At 33.5% G+C, this 17460-nt stretch overlaps 1 protein-coding gene across 5 annotated transcripts in view; it reads right to left on the reverse strand.

The window, feature by feature from the left end:
• LOC106623823 (corticotropin-releasing factor-binding protein) overlaps nucleotides 1-17460 on the reverse strand; it is a 29153-nt gene that overhangs the window by 723 nt on the left and 10970 nt on the right. For all 5 annotated transcript variants that reach the window (XM_036368205.2, XM_036368210.2, XM_036368204.2 and 2 more), the window contains exons 4-9: nucleotides 7296-7368; nucleotides 963-1177; nucleotides 695-801; nucleotides 487-605; nucleotides 210-370; nucleotides 41-143 (exon numbers count right to left, since the gene is read on the reverse strand). In XM_036368205.2, the coding sequence (XP_036224098.2) occupies nucleotides 41-143; nucleotides 210-370; nucleotides 487-605; nucleotides 695-801; nucleotides 963-1177; nucleotides 7296-7368 (778 nt within the window). The remainder of the gene's footprint in view (nucleotides 1-40; nucleotides 144-209; nucleotides 371-486; nucleotides 606-694; nucleotides 802-962; nucleotides 1178-7295; nucleotides 7369-17460) is intronic.

Below are 17460 nucleotides of genomic sequence, written 5' to 3' on the forward strand. Positions count from 1 at the left end.
GCAAGTATATATATTTTTTATTATTATTATTATAAAGTACCTTGCTGATCGGAGTAGCCGCAAACATCTGAAGACTTCTCCATTGCGTACGCATCCAGTCCGGAAGAGCCACCGATCTCTAAGCGATCCTCATACATGCCACACTGTGAATTAGGCACGAGTTATTTCAAAAACCACTTAAATATAAAGTGCTAGCTTGCTTTACTAACGTCATAATTAACTTTCTCGCCACGCATGTTCTTGCCGCCAATTTTCAAACTGGCCACTGAGACAGCGGCCGGGAAGAGTGCTGAGAGTGTGCAATTGCGTTGCTTACCGAAATTAGCCATATTGAAGATGGCGGTCGTGTCTTGCGCCAGCACGTTGCAAGCTGCCTCAGGTGAAACGCAAACAGAAAATAGCAATAATTACTTACCATTAGAATAATAAGTAAATATATTTGTGGGTGCGTAATACATAAGTGGCATGCCACACACACACACTTACGCTGTGTTATCTTGTGAAATCGAATGTGTGCAATGAAGGAGCCGCGGAATGGTATGCGATACTGCAGCAGCGCTGCATTTTGACTCGAACGGAAGAATTTCTTATTCGCAACACGTGGCCTGCAAGCGTACAAATGTTAACTTATGTGTTGCAATCGTTGTACGACGCTTGCCACAATGCCTTGTGGCACGACCAACCAAATACGTACCATTGTTTATAATTGTTGCAAAACTCGATGACACGCTCTTCTAGCTCGCGATGATGATCCTTGATGCCCGGAAAATATTCACCATTCAACTCCCAGCCATCGACAAACTGTAAATGAGAAAAGTGTATAGTGAAAGCCGATATGAAAATTGCAAATTGCATTAAGCGTTGGCGAAAATTCAATTTAGCGAATAATTTATTCACTTCATCGATGCAACTTTTTGCTATTTTCTTGTCATCACTTTCTTCTAACTTATTTTTTTACTTACAGCCATTAGACCGCCGGTCGCACAATTGACATCGTAGTGCTTCATTGTTATTTCAACAATCGTGTCGGGCTCGCCAATCACATAGAGGCCACACACCTCCGACGTAGACTCTTCTACAGCAGCTTCAACCAGTGTCGTTTCCTTTGTGTTGGCCACCAACTGTGGTATCTTTTTAAATACATATTCGCCGGGTTCGGATGTCACATGCATACAATCTATATGAAGTACGAAATGTAGGAGAAACAAAAGTTTTACAATGATTTAGTATCTTGAATATTGAATTAAAATGTTTTTAACAATACGAGAGAGCTCCGATAACAACTTAGCCCACAAAAGGAGGACCGAAAATTTTGGAAAAATCTGGGTCTATTTCTTAACATGATCTTCTTTTAGCGTGACCTGACACAGCGATGCTCCACATTTTTAACTCGTTTGAAAACTACGTTTTCTGGAGGGTTTCGAGGTAGACCTCCGTGGAGCGACGTTCCAAATTTTTAACTCGTTTGAAATGCAAGTCGAATTTCTGCGAGTAAATTTTTCATTTTTGGTAATAAATATCTTTAGGATACGGTAGTTCGGGCTTCAGTTCGTAATTTATTTCGACCAATTTGTCCGCGGTGACGGCGAAAGTGTGAATCCTTGACATGGTGGAATAATATTTTTCTCATCGTCAAATTGGGTCGTTGAATATTCTTAATATTTAAATGCAGGACTTTCCTATGAGTTCGTTTGAAATGCGGTCTGTCAATACAAGATAATGGACTTGAAATTTTTAATTAATTTTTTAGTTCGAACGAAGGGTAAGAGTCACCCAAAATCAGCATCTAAGCGCCCGATAAATTCACTATGTGATTCCCCTTACTACAAGTAAAACAAGAATCAAAGCCCTTACTGTAGTTGTTCTTTTTCGATTTTCTAAAATCAGCGGACACGCGATATCTGGCGATAAAGGAAGCCGCCGGGCTTTGAGGTTAAGTATTTATCCGACTGTCCTCGTATACATATAAATAATTGACCAAGTATGTTTGAAATCGGCTTTCTACCGCTCTCTGAAAACCAAACTGTTAGAAAACTGTGATTGCATACTAAGTATAATATTATATATAGGTATATAAGTAGATGTGTGCATAAAATATGAAGAGGCATATACATATATAATATATGCATACAAATCTGCACTCTTTCTCCTTGAGCACGTTTCTTTTGTTCTCTTCAAATATATAGTAACATATATATGTGTATATTCATGTATACAAGCTCTATCTTTATCTAGTTTTATTAACAAACATTCACACGAAACACAATTTTATTGTTGATTTATGGCTTCTAATTTTATTGCAATTTCGGCGACAAACTTTAGCTTCCCGTTTCTATTTCTATGCTTATTGCTATTTGTGTACACATGTGGGTGCTTTATTAGTTTTTGACCAATTAAATACAATCATTTTATGCTTATCACATATTGTGACGTCATAATATTAGTGTGAAAATGGCAAGGGATTATTAATAAAACCCGGGGAAAACTCAAATAGATTCATCATATGCTCCACTTACACTAAAAAAGGACAAGTAAGGTATGTACGAGTTCGGAAGATACCAATGTTAGATGCTACACGTGCTGAAAAGTCTTTAGCATAAAAGTAAATGAACGTTTTGTTTTTGAATGAAAAAATAACTCTATTCCTCGACATTAACTACATCTAGAGTAATACATTTGTTGTAAAGGCTCTCCAACATTTCAACACCAGTTCGACAGTGTGAAGCTCCCGAGGACTTCAAAATAAGCGTTTTTCATCTTGACTTGCTCATTTCAGAGAAACTCTTTTCCGAAAAGCTACTTTTTGAGTCCGGAGAAGAGAAAATAGTCACAAATCCGAAAAATACGTCAGGTGAGAAACTAGTTCGTATTTCAGGAAATAATGTTGTATCAAAGCGCGAAATTCATTTTTTGCCATTGTTAACAAAAATAGCAGAGGTAGCGTCACATTGAGACCAATCACTTGAGAACTACAACTTTTCTATATTTTTGTACGATGATGTAAAATTACTTATTTCTACAGATATTTAATTCAGCTTTATACCTACTTGCGATGTGAATCTTGAAATTATTCGATAAACGTAGAAACTTTTTGTTTTTGTTTTTAATACATTTGTGAATTTTAATACATTAATTATCTATATGGCAGAGTATGGTTAGATATCCAACTTTTTACTTGAGCTTTCGTGCATACTAGTTCGTGAGCGGACATCTTTGCCTCTTAATATATTGTATAAATATAAGTTATAAATACTACATGCCACATGTTGCAGGGGTATAAAAATGAAATTATCAACAGCTGTTCATTGCCACCTCGTCTGATACCCTCGTGACTGAAAATACACTTCATCAAATCATACATTTCATCTCACGCAGTTTTCACGTGCTGTTTGCGTTTTCGCTTACTGTGGCTTTTTCACTGGTTGAAGGCCACATTCGATGTGTTAACGGTAGAAGTGGAGCGTTAGCAAGAAGGCGGTTGAATCACTTTTTATGACCAGTCCGTCCTGAATTCCACTTACATATATGTATGTACAATATTACTGCGAATTTATAGACGCTCTAACAAATATCCATACGAATGTGTAGTTTACTAAATTATTTGGGATTAAGTTTGTCACTGTGTTGATTAAAGCTTTATGTATCACTTAGCATTAGTGATTTGTAAATACTACCTCATGCGTGATGCCATAATTGACTTTGCCTGTTGGCTATTTGTTATTTCAATTGAAAATGCTCTTCAAAATCATATAATAAATGTTCGTTACAGTAGCACTTTTGTGGCCGTATGTTGCTTTTATTAACTTAGCAAATGCTTTGAAGGATTAAAAGTGAATAAAATCAATATAGGGTTCACCAAGATTATTCCAATGAAAAATAATATATAGGCTTGGCGAAAAATTTCTGGAATCATAGCTTTAGAGCCTTCTAGAAAATCGTTACATTGTACGAATTTCTAGTGTAATATAGTTGAATGAATAATTCTGAGAAAAATCGAATAATTAAAATATTTTGCATTTCAGGCCAAGAATAAACATTTTACAATAAATGAAATCTTGATTAGAGATATGTTCAGCAGAAAGTAACGGATCGGAACGGTTTAAGTAGAGAGCAGGTACAGGTTCTATGGATCCAATATCCGGAAAAACCTCCTCATTCTCCATTAAGGCTTGAACGGTTACATTATAGTTAGCTTTTAAACTGCCACTTGTCACTAAGATCTCTCCAATAGAACCTTGAATTTGTTGGGAAGACAGGTGAAGACAAGTTTAGAAATAGTGTATTAGGAAAGAGGGAACTTATAAAAAAGCAGAGCAGGAAATATTTTAAGGAACCAATGTTTTATGTTGGTACAGTTGGTTTTCTTCGCTGCGATTACCGACTGGATAAGTATTGAGATTGTAAAGCAGAAGAGACTCATTCGTTAGAAAGAACAATCTAATATCTAACAGTATGGATATAAAATAAGTTATTTTTACCTGAACTACTACAATTGTCTACACTATCATATGCACTAACTTAATCTTTCGTTTGAGTTTTTTATCGAACCGTCTCTATAGAATCGTTCAGAGTAGCTATAGGTGTAGAAACCACCTTTTTATACTCTCGCAACCTGTTGCTACAGAGTATAATAATGTTGTTCACCTAACAGTTGTTTGTATCACCTAAAACTAATCGAGTTAGATATAGTTTTATATATACAATATATAAATGATCAGGATGAAGAGACGAGTTGCAAGCTGTAACTTGAGTAAAAATTGAGATATCTTTATGAAACTTGGTACACATGTTTCTTGGTACCGTAAGACGGTTGGTATTGCAGATGGGCGTAATCCGGCCACTGTCACGCCCACAAAACGCCATTAATCAAAAACAAATAAATTGCCATAACTAAGCTCCACAATAAGATACAAGACTGTTATTTTATACAAAAGATCACATTAGGGAGGGGCATCTGCAGTTAAATTTTTTTCATATTTCTATGTTATATAATACTTGTAGTGCTAAAATTTTAAATTCCATCTGATTCTTTCACTTTCCTTATGCAAATTAAGCAAAAATGATTGTATCGGGGTAAAACTTGCGTGAATAATGCATTTAAAGTGTGCCACCTTGTGACTAAAAATTGTCTAAATCGAACTTAAACTGTTCAAGCTCCTAGGTACTGAATATGTGGACCCCAGTGCCTTTAGTTGACTTTTTACCGAAAATATCGGTCAATGTGTAAGATATATAATTGAAATTCATATAATTAAATAAATAAATGAAACCTTTGATAATAGTATGTTTTGTGTCAAGAATGGGATGAATCGGAGCAATACTTTCTTTAATATAAAATTTTGCCAACACCTGAAGTAATTACCGGGCTTTGATCCTTGCAAGTTGCGAGAGTATAAAATGTTTGGTTATACCCAAACTTAGGACTTCCTCACTTTTTTTTTTTTTTTGTCATTTTCAGTTTATCTTCGAATAATTCGTAACTAGCCTACTCACTTAATTCCTGCTTTCATAAAGTCGATGTAGATTACATCGTGGAAATTTAACACCGATCATGTTGAGATCTTAAAATTTTACATCGATTATTTTAGAAGGATACAATTGTACTCAAACCTAGAACGTTTATAAAGTAGATTATCGCAGACTGAAAAACTGTGAGTATTTTGTTTTAATATTGTGACTACCCCTTGTTTATCCTCGGTATAAACTTTGGTTTTCTTTTTATAGTGGCCAGTCGTGGCGGCTAATTGCTTGTAGAATCAGAAATTGGAACTTTAGTTTCCTTCTAGTGCGCACAGACAATTTTTTTAAAGCCCAGCAATAACAGCAAGAGACTTGATAGAAAGAATAAACGACCAATGTTGCGAATAAACGACCAATGATACAAAATTCAAACCTTGAATTGGAATGAATTTCAAAGTCCTAAGAAAAGCCAATGATACCAAATTTATACCTTGAATTGGAAATGAGCCGATAATTTGTGAAGATCAAAATTATTACTTTCCTTTCCCTCTCCTTATAGTTATTGAAATTAGTTGGCTCAGCTTGGAGAGAGCACTAAAATATCAGTATAGGGTTTTAGAGTTGTTACTAGTGGTCTCGCAAAAAATATTCTTTCAATACTATACATAGGCCTCCCTCTACTTCGTACAAAGTTACACTATCTATATAAGTATCTGTCTGGGTGCCTGGCCACAGTGGAATCGCCAGAAATTGCAAATCCGATGAGCTTGTAAGAAAATACATTTATACTCAAATTCCATCAGCATGGGAACGAGCAGGGGTTCCCCTGTCTTCGTGCTCTTGGGAGCTGAATCTATGGGCTTTGCGCCAGCTCAGCAAGCTTTGGTCAGCAACCAGCACTTTTGGGGTTGCGAAAGCCTTCTAGAAGAGAGTGGGACGTACAAGGTCCATTGAACTGCTAGCCCTTAGCCATGCTCACGTTGCCGCAATGATAGGCGTCCTAACTGGATACAGTCTCATTGTCACTCACGCGGGTAGGCTAAAGATGTTGGAGGACGCAATTTGTCAAAGCTGCAATGAGAAAGATGAGCTGGAAACATCTAGACACTTTCGCCTCCACTGTTCGGCTTTCGCTATCATAGCTGCCATACTTTGTACGAACCCGGCGAATTGGCTGGAATTGATATTAGCGGCCTCAATAAATTTGTGGCAGGCTCTAGGCGTTTTGTCGATATGCGATGGTCTTTTTGGTCCAAACCTAGAAATTCTGGGCATCACAACGGACAAGCGTCTCTAGCAGTCCAAGTGGAGTTTTTCGTGGCTTCTCGAGAAATCATTTATCTAACCTAACCTTACCTAACCCAACGCTATGTAACTATTAGAATAGATATATGCATATATTTTCTATACAATAATTTTAAACTGTATTCCCTGTATCCTACACGGAACTATTCTCTTACAAACTTATGCACATACGTACAGATGTATGTACCTATAAATATATGACGTTTTATGATTGACAACGGAAGAGTTTTAGAATACAAATTTGAAGAGTTATTTGTTACTGTTGTAACTTGAAGCTCTTGAGACAGTTTAAATAGAAAGAAGGTGAGATGAAAGCTTAATACATATATCATATTTATACATAAATGTAACTGTATATGTGTGCTTATGCTTACAAGAATGTTTACTTTAGAACTTTTAATTGCTTGTTTTCACAAAACCTCAAAACCAAGGGAAAGAAAGGAAAACGTTATCGAAAAATTGCTTTAATTAAATCACTCAAAGCCAACGCATGAATACTGAAGCGAAAACAATGAATCAAGTTGACTTACCTGAAATTACATGAATGTTATTGAAAGCTTCATTGGCAAAAAGGTCGAAAGATTTCTTCACCATTGGCCAAGCCTGCAAAAAAGCAACAACAAAGATTAAAGCTGAAAGAATAAGCTGAAGAGTATAAGAAATGCTGCAAGATTTCACTTCAATCTGTTTGCTTCACAAGCAATTTGATGAAATTTACAGAATAATATGTGCAAATTTAAGTGCCTTCCCATAATTTATGTAAGCAAGTTTGTATATCGTCGTATCTGAAGACATCTGCTTTACAAAAAGCCTTTAATATCACTCGAACTCGCTGTATTTGGCTTATGTAGTACTTGTGTAGTGTGTGTGTAGTTCAAGTGGTTGCTGTACTGCCGTTAGTTATTTGTTTTAGCGCGACTGCCAAAGCAACTTTGCCAATGGCGAAGCCGGAAGTCAATAAAAGAATCATAAACTGTACACGAAATATCTGGTAACACATACATACTCATACCAACACAAGCATATCCTCTCTTTTGGCACTGGCTGCGGTCGCGATGACTTGAAGTGGTGTGATTCGCAGCGTGAGTTTTGAATATTGACCTTTTAACTGTTGCTCTTGTACAAGCAAATATGTACATACATATACATATAACATATAGTACCTAAGGATCTCAGTATTTTTAAGTATACATATATTTATAGGTATACTTATGTACGTCGCATTATATTCAGCGAGAGTATTGCCTATAATGTCATTAATGCTTTGTATATTAAAAATATGCTCTCATGAAATTGTATATGCTTTCCAACAAAGACGTCGTTATTTTTTTTTAAATCTGTCGTATCTATTCATTCATTGATTGAATAAGCCAATTGAATGCAACGCAACAAGGTCCTTAGTGACCATTATAACGGAAAAGTTTTGTGTAGTTCTAATCTCTTTACTGCTAATGTGCTAGATTTTCTTACGGAAATAGCTGCATGTGTCATATTTTCAAAGCGTATTCAAATTTTAAAACATTATAAGCATTTTTGTCGGGATATTTGAAAACAAGTGCCGATTGTGTTAATGTATATGTATATCACAGATACTAAAAGTTCCAGTTCAACTTTCAGCAAGCAATATTGCTTTGTTGATTGATTGACGAAGCAAAAAAGCTGAATGAAAAGTATCTTCTCGCGATCAGCCGCATTCCAATCATCAGTATTAAATTTGCTCAAGATTCAAGAATAGAGCGTTATGGACAATGCTTCATCTTAGTCGATTTAAGTCAAACCAATCGCAATGCATTCGGTTTCCATTGCCAGGTAAATATATTTGTACACGGTATTAACATGCTTTTTAAGGATAATATTTATATATCGTACTAGTCCATCATCCATTAAAGTAAATTCAATTCTTATCCTAAATAAGTATTATTTGAAAGCGTTAAAAGTTCGAAGCGTACTGTTAAACCAGGAATGATTTATAGCATGATATTTTATCGGACAATAAAATAGTATGAAGCGAATGGCACAAAGTCTCTTCAGTTGAATAGAATGGCTTCACATTAAAACAAAGCACCGATAAAGTGACTCATTAAATTGAAAGTTGTGATTCAGTTGCGGTAACTTGGAAAGTAATGTGGCCTATTCTACATTGTCTCACAACGTTAATAAGCAAAATTATCGTATTTTTGGGTAGAGGAAATAAAATCGAGATAAACAAAAGATCAAACCATAGCTGTTTGAGACAGTGTTTTCGGTGAAAATCGATATTATGTCAAACGCCACAAAATGTATTGGTTGGTATTGTCTTCAACATTACGTCGTGTGATGTCATCCTGTGAATAGAAACTGTCTTTTTGCAACATATATTCTTTTAAAAGCTGATTTCAGAAAGGAATGACATTGATATACGTCTCCTCTGACTTCTTTTTGGGTTAATTAATTGACGTCACATTATATGTATATTCCATAGATATACCTAAATACAGATAGTATATTTTAAATACAGAAAGTCATATAAAGCAGAAATATCTCATATTTATATATTATATATTATATATAAATATTTTTCAAATTAATCAATGTTTAAATACCGTCTATTATACCCTAATCAGATTATATACTGTTTGGCGTGAAATGATGGACATGAGGAGCTGAGTCGATTTAGCCATGTCCGTCTTACGGTTCGACTGTATATCCGCGAACTAGTCCCCAATAGAGTATAGCTGCAATATAAACTAAACGATCAAAATCAAGTTCCTGCTTAGAAAACTTTTTAATTTATTGGGATATTTTCACGAAATTCGGTATAAATTATTATTAACAAAGTCAACGCTACAATCATCATACAAATTTTTCAGATCGACCAACTATAGTATATAGCTGCCATACAAACGGACTAATGAAAGTTAAGTTCTTTAACGTTTTTTCTTATATAAAATATATCGATTCAGATCCTTCCTGTTGAAAAGGCTAGTCACATCCCTCAATTGCAGCAAATGTATACTCAGAATAAGCAAACATAAAAAAAACATATACATAAGAAAACGCAAAAGCAAAAACTCCTTGGCAAACTTTTATCAGCTATGAGCAAACAATATTTTAATAAAAATGTTTCAATATCTTACGACACTCAAATGCTTAACGATCAACAGTGTTGCCATAACAATTTAATTATAGATTTATTGCATAACTCAAGTGGCGGGGAAAATAGGGTAAATGCAAATGAGTGAAAAATGAAAAGAAAAAAACAGACCAAAAGCGAGACACTTTCCGTAGTAGTTTACATTTCTGTACTTAAAGCAATTAAAAGCAAAGTTTGTGGAAAAAGAAGGTGGCAAGAGGATAATTCTGCCAAGAAAACGTTTGTTTTGATTACTCTCAGCCGCAGCAGTTGCTAAGTGTTGTAAAAAGAGTTGCATAGTATTTGTGGAATATAAATGCGTGTAATCTGGTTATGTAATATTCCGACTTTTCATAAAGCCACAGCAGAAAGTAAATTCGCTGCAAACTTTTCGCTTAAAGTGTTTATTGCAAATTCAAGACAAATTATCTTACAAACTGTAACCATGCATTATAACACTTTATTTAACATAATGTGAAAGGTGACTAGGTGATAATGGCAAAAGTTGAAAATTCAAGAAATTATATGCACTGGTTGCCATAAATCACGCCAGCGAGACGCGGACTTTTGGTAAAAAAAATAAGAGGAATGAGAATAAGTTACGAATTACTTTAAAATGAAATTAATATAAATTACAATAATTTTGTTGTAATTTAAATTTTATTAGAGCGACCTCTTAACGACGAAAGTTTTAAAAAAGTTTGCCTACAACTTTCCTTTGCTTAACTCAAAAATATGCGGTTTAATTACAAATCGATTGAAAGAAATTGTAAATGTAAACAAATCGAACGGTTAATTGAGTTGTCGGCACAAAACTTTGTCCATAACTAATAAACCTCAATAGCAGTACATGGCGTATACGAAACATATAGTAAGATAAGTATGTAAGAAAGATAGACACAAAATATAGGTACATATAAATCTATAATGCCGGAATAATTTTATATTAATTAGCACATAAAATGCAATGATTTCAATGCTTTATTTGTCTAATAATTGGTTACATATATTTGATACTTTGTTGGATATCTAATGAATTGGGATAGACATTTCTATTTAATTGGCTATAAATGCCATTATAATTCACAAATAACAACTATAATAAGATATCGCCTGCGGCCTTGACAATGCAATTGTAATTCAATTATAGTTAACTGCGACCAATAAAACCACAGGAATATAATATATATGTCTGCATACTCTTAAATACGTACATACATACAGATGATTACTGACACAAAAATACTTTCATTGCACTGTTGACATCGGAATGAAAACGTAAAAAAAAGCCATGCACACTGTTATCTGAGTGCAGCGGTGACCACTTTGGTTTGTTTGGCAGCTTTTTTTGACTGTCACATCTGATTGTCATTCAAATCTGAAATGACTGGCTTATGGAGTGATAAAATAATTCCAACTTGACTATAAATATAGGTACAGTGCCTGGGCTTGCAGTTCATTTTTATACGAAAGGGTTGAGGTTTGCGATAATGCAAGCAAAAAGTTCTTTGGAATTCAATAAAAGGTCAAAGGTGAAAATCGCGGTTTTGTTGTATCATGTATCATGTGTACAAATATGCTTATTACTTTAGCGCGTAAATTAGGCGTTTAAGTATTTAAGAAAATTATATAAAAGGGAATGCAGAAAATTGCAGAGCAACTGGAGTCGCCCGTGCAATGGGTGACACCAAAAGATAATTTGCCGATTATAATCATTAAAAATTTCCGTATATAAACCCAGACTAATACCTTTCTGGTGATCTATGTGTATTAAGAACAGAATTCTCACTAATTTTTACTGGTGAAATGAATCGACTACTCTACTGTAATTCGTATAATAAAAATATACCCTATTCATTTCATTCAATTTAAGAGACGGCTTTTAGAAAAATTTCTTATACTATTAATACAGGTATTATTAATATTCATATCGTAATTTTTTAAGTTACTGCAAAGTGATAATTGGTGTTAATCCGATGATTTCTGATATACCTCTATTCTACATTCTTATATAAAAATTGCTTTAGGCAACAAAAATCATTCCATAAATTTCCACTTTAAAATTAAAATTTTGCACAAAGCTAGATAAACTAGTAACACTGTAACCCGCCTGGAGTCAATAATGCGCTCCGCTGTTTTGGTCACTACTTCACAACAATATTTGCATAACAATGTTTACAAGAACACAATATATTCAATTTTCTACTAAAAAACAAAAAAATACAAAGAATTTCTCTTTCAAAAAAAGGACTCAAATATTTGTGGGGAGTGTGAGTACTCGCCGGTATTGATTACATTTTTTATTAAATTTACATTTCGACGACACTTCATTCCGTTGTACCATCATATTTCTTGAGTGAGTGTTTTTCATTTAACCTTTTCCGTGCACTCAATAAGTGGCATAAGCGGGAGTAGTGGTTAGCTATTAAACGTATATACTTATTAAGGGCATAAATGCGCGTTAATGAAGCTTCGACCCCGACTGTGATCATAAATTTCAGTACAAAGTATTATTATTACCCCTATAAGTAAACGATAATTGCCGCTTGATTTTTTAGCTATTTTTCTTGTTACTATATTTCTTTAAATAATTTAGAAAAAAATTCTCCAATTAGAAAGGCTTATAACCTATAAAATAAATAAAGAAAAAAATTTAATAAAAGATAACAAAAATTATTTTATATAATTTTTTTTTTTGTAGCAACTTTTTGATAATTCTTGGTTATTAGGTGGCACATCTTAAAGGCACCATTCGTCCAAAATTTTTATCTCGATGTATTCTTTGGTGTTTGATTTGTTTACTGGAAAGTGAAAAACTCAGATGGAATTTTAAATTTTGCTATATGGAAAGTTGGCGTGATTTTTCTCAGATTTTTCCCATTTTCACACTGTGACATGGAAATATCAAAATAATGTTATTTATTAAATTTGGTTGAAATTAATCTAGTAGATCCGAGATATGGGTTTTATTGTCCGATTTTGATATGCACTCTTGAAAGGCTTTTTTGCATCATCTCGGGTGCATGATTTTGTATCCCTGGTTCTTTTATTTACTGAGTTATGCCACCTTTAGTAGTTTTTAACATAATCGTTATATGGGAAGTGAGCGGGGTTCTAACCCGATGTCAACCATTTTTACACTGCCAAAGAAGATACTAAAATGATTTACTCTGAGTAAGTTTCGTTGATTTAGCTTAGATGGTTTGGGAGATATGTACAATAGATTAAATCTATTAAAGCGCGGGATATAACCCACTTTTTTTAAATTGGTTTATAAACAATTATAATACAGCTGCAACAAATTACAGTTTTGAATTGTTTAATTTGAAACTTATTTATAGTACTTTATATGTTTTGGATTAATGGCGTTTTGTGGGCATGACAATGGACAGATTTCGTCCATCAATCGTCCGTCCAGCAATACCAACACTGCTTGGGCGCCAAGGTACAAACGGACGGACAGGTAGTCATCGGATTTCAACACGTCTTGTCATCCTGATTTTTAATATATATAAAACCCTATATTTATTTCGATTAGTTTTAGGTGATATAAACAACCGTTAGGTGAAAAAAACTATTATATTATACTTTGTAGTAACATGTTGCAAGAGTAAAAATTAGACGGTTTGTTCTCATTATCAATCTCAAGTAAATCTATTAATTAGAACCTGAGATAAAGTAAAGACCGTATTGAAAAAAATATTGACGAGGCCGGTTTGGTTTTAGTGAGATAATATATCTAAATTATCGACATAATAAAAATTCTTGTCCATAATACCTCTATAATTCTTATATTAATATTTCAATGCTTGAGAATCACATACTTGCTATATTTTATTAAAACGATTTTTTCAAACATTCAAAATAACCTTTTTGCCGTTTCATAATAAATTTGAAATTTATTTGCTTCATTATCCGCTATTTTTAACGACACTATAACTCAACAAATTTTTAATGTTTCCAAGTTTGTTATTTACAAATCATTGTATGACATTCACTGACAGCTGACGTATTGAATATAGCTTGTTTACAATGATGATGATTTCCCTTGGCAGATAAAGCTAATGACAATCTGATGATGGCAATACGACTGTTGCTGTTTTGATTGCCGAAATCCCTTCATATTTTGCATATATTTAGGCGCAATGGCGTATGCAAAGTGGTAAATATACACACAAATACATATTGGTGCAAAAAGGAAATTCCGGATGTATGATGTAAACATACAAAACTATATATACATATATTTGTCTACGGTCTACAATATGCATTGGAATTCTAATGCAATATATAATCATTCTAACATAGGAATCTGCTACACAGCAATTTACGTCTTCACCTTAGGCCACATTGTATATGCAATTTAATTTTCTTGATTGTCCAACGGTCTACAATATTGGTAAACACGAACGCCTATGGAAAACAATTAATCGAGCATAATATAGCAATTAAATGACAAAACTAAATTTATTTGCTTTAGAGATTTTGGAATTATACCAAACTAATATGAATAAGTAGATTGGGAGTTTAATAATCTAGTGCTGTTCATGGTTGCCTTCCTAGATTGCCTTAAAAGTACAATAAATTAATTGCATAAGTGATTTAAGAATAACATGGCATTTGGAACATTGTAAGTAGTCTTTTAATATGAGTTATCTTAAAGTTGACTAATAAAACTACCTGTCTATTTAAAATTAGAAATACTATGAAAGTTAACAAAAGTTCATGCTGTTTTTTTTTGTTTGGAAAAAAGTATTTTTGTTATTTTTACAATCCTCAACAACTTGTTAAGTTCAAAGTATATACAGTTATACATATTTACCCGCTTAGTTAAAACAGCTTAGTACTACATGTACTTGACAACGTTGCTAATAATACAGTTAAGTATCTAAGCATTAGCATATTTTAAAGTAAAATGCTTTTTAAGTCATAACGAAAATAGAATCTTGTTTGCCATTTTAGGAAAAGCATAATTCAAATTTTTCATTTGTGTGTGTGTAATGAGTTTATCTTGAATCTATATTAATTAAATCCGAAAAAGCTAACAGCGTAAAGTCAACAAACCAAATGTAAAATATACGGAAAATGCACACCTGTTGGAGCTTTGCAAATTTCAACACAACTTTATACAAGTGAAATTGGGACATTTTAATTTCCTAAAGTCGATGTTACTAAGGAAATGGAACATAACTTGAAAGTGATAAATTACGAAGCAGTTGGAGTAGAGCAGAGTTTATGTGGATATCTATTTTAAATTACGTTTTACATTTAAGTAATATATTTTTATGTAATTGTGAATTTATTAATAGTTTCTTCTATTCTATTTTTAAGTCATGGTAGAGAGATACGTATGTACAAAATCTCGTCAGGTGTTTTGTGAGATATCTAATAAGATATTTCTTTATAACATTAAATTCAGTATCTTCAAACGCTCGCCCGTTTTTTACTTTGATCTTGATGGTTAATGTAGATGGTTCTGAAGAAAATCATGCATATATCTTATTAGATAGGAAAGGGAAGGAAGTTATCAGCACCCAGAACTTTTCTTATATTCTACAAAATATTCTAAAACCAAAACAGGCCGTTTCAGTAATTTCATTAACATTGTCTGAAAAATTTTTGCTACTCCTGACCAGTTAGAGTTAATGGAATTTACATTTTCCAATAAAAAACTATTTAAGTGGCTCACTTCAAATAGCATACTATAATTCTAAATCGATATATATCTCGTTTTTCTGAAAACCATTTTTTAAATTTTCTTCAATTATTATTTACCATCAAATACGATTAGTAAAATGGGTTTGAAAGTCATTCGGGTGGACAAAAATCACTATAGACGGTATAAAATATAATCGTACTTTTTGTTTACTTTTGATCGCTTGTGGAAACGGCTGTGCCCGCCAATTTTAGAAAAATGAACAAAGATCAAAATCGCTCGATAATTTGATTCTTCTTTTTGGAAGGTAAAATGAAAAGACGGCCGCCAAAAATTGGTTTTGATTTTTGATGAAACTGGCTACAACGGAGTATAACATGACAAAATATATTTATTATATTGGCAGATTCGGCGGTCTTTATTAAAAGAGTCCCACCTGAGATTTTGAAAAAGTACACTCCTCAAGGTATTAATTGGCAATTTAGCTGGAACCTATAAATTTAATTATGAAGAATTCATAACATTATTAATTCCAATTGAAGCCGTTCTCAATTCACGGCCACTCATTTCACTTTCGCAAGTTCCATCATGGTTTCAGCCGCCGACGGAAAGAGGAGTATTTAAAGGACCTCCATAAGAGGTACCGATGGAAAACTCATGAATGTGTAAGAATGTGCCCATATTCATGACGATTGGCCAATGGCATTATGTTAAGTGACATTACGGCAGCTGGTGCGCGGGATAGCTGAGCCTACGTTGGCTATATCCTCTATACAATATTAGACATGAAACAGCTGAGCGTTTTTTCACTCCAGACAACTGGCGCAATCCGAAAGAGTTCATGCATTACATTCTAACCTAGCATACACAAGAGACAAAGGAATAGTGGACTTGAACTTTACGGTGACTACAGTAATATCGGGACGAAATGCTACGGTAATTGCTTTCTGTGGTTCACGAGACTACCTGGAGAAAGGCAAAACAAGTATAGAGTCTACCTTGCCAAAACGGCCCCATTTGCCAAAAAAATAGGGATCGTTCACCATAAAAAAACATATTTAAAAAAAATTTTTTCTTAATTTCCTATTCTTTTATGCTTAAACTATTTTTGTCCCAGAATATTCTAATTTGGGAATATAAAATTTTAATTTATACGTATTAATTAAACAAATTTTTGTTCGGAAATTTTATGCTTTTCCAAGAATATTTGATCCTTAAAAATTTAAGAAATTGAATTGTGAACCATTTTATTAGATGATGTTTGCACAAAAATTAAATTTCCTTTACAAATCTTGCGTCACGAAAATATTACTATAATTTTGTTACTAGTTGTAAGCAATAACTTGATATTTACTTTGTCTAAGCACAAATTCAATAACCCATATTTCGCATTATTAAATTTTGTTGCACATAATTGGTCAACATTTGATCAAACCAGCTTAGTTGTTGGTGTACACACATATGCTAAATAATCAACGAAAAAAACTAATAAGCGAGGTACTCTTATAACAAGAACGTATTACGGCTTATCCTCCACATAGAACCGCACAATATGTAGATATGTATGAGTTTGATACATGAGCACCTTGTCCGATGGTTTTCTTTGCGTACCCACTATCTGTATCGAAATGTTGCTTTGTCGTCAGCGGAGTACTTTCGGCCATAATGACGTGTACTCGCAGTTAGAGATATTTATACACACAAGACTGTGCTTGTCAGCTTGTACTCTGTTAGCAATTTGTATTGTAATATATTTAATATTAAATCCTCCAATATATTATATTTTCGAGCTCCGAAGCATGCATATTTTATTTGCTTAGTATGAGTATGAGTAAAAATGGCGATTTGGCGAGCAAGCAAATAAAAAAGTTAAAGAGAATGAGTGTGTGAGTGTATGTATACTTTACAAGGTGCAGGTAAATAATGT

Source organism: Bactrocera oleae, chromosome 2, assembly GCF_042242935.1.
Source record: "Bactrocera oleae isolate idBacOlea1 chromosome 2, idBacOlea1, whole genome shotgun sequence".
Lineage (NCBI taxonomy): Eukaryota > Metazoa > Arthropoda > Insecta > Diptera > Tephritidae > Bactrocera > Bactrocera oleae.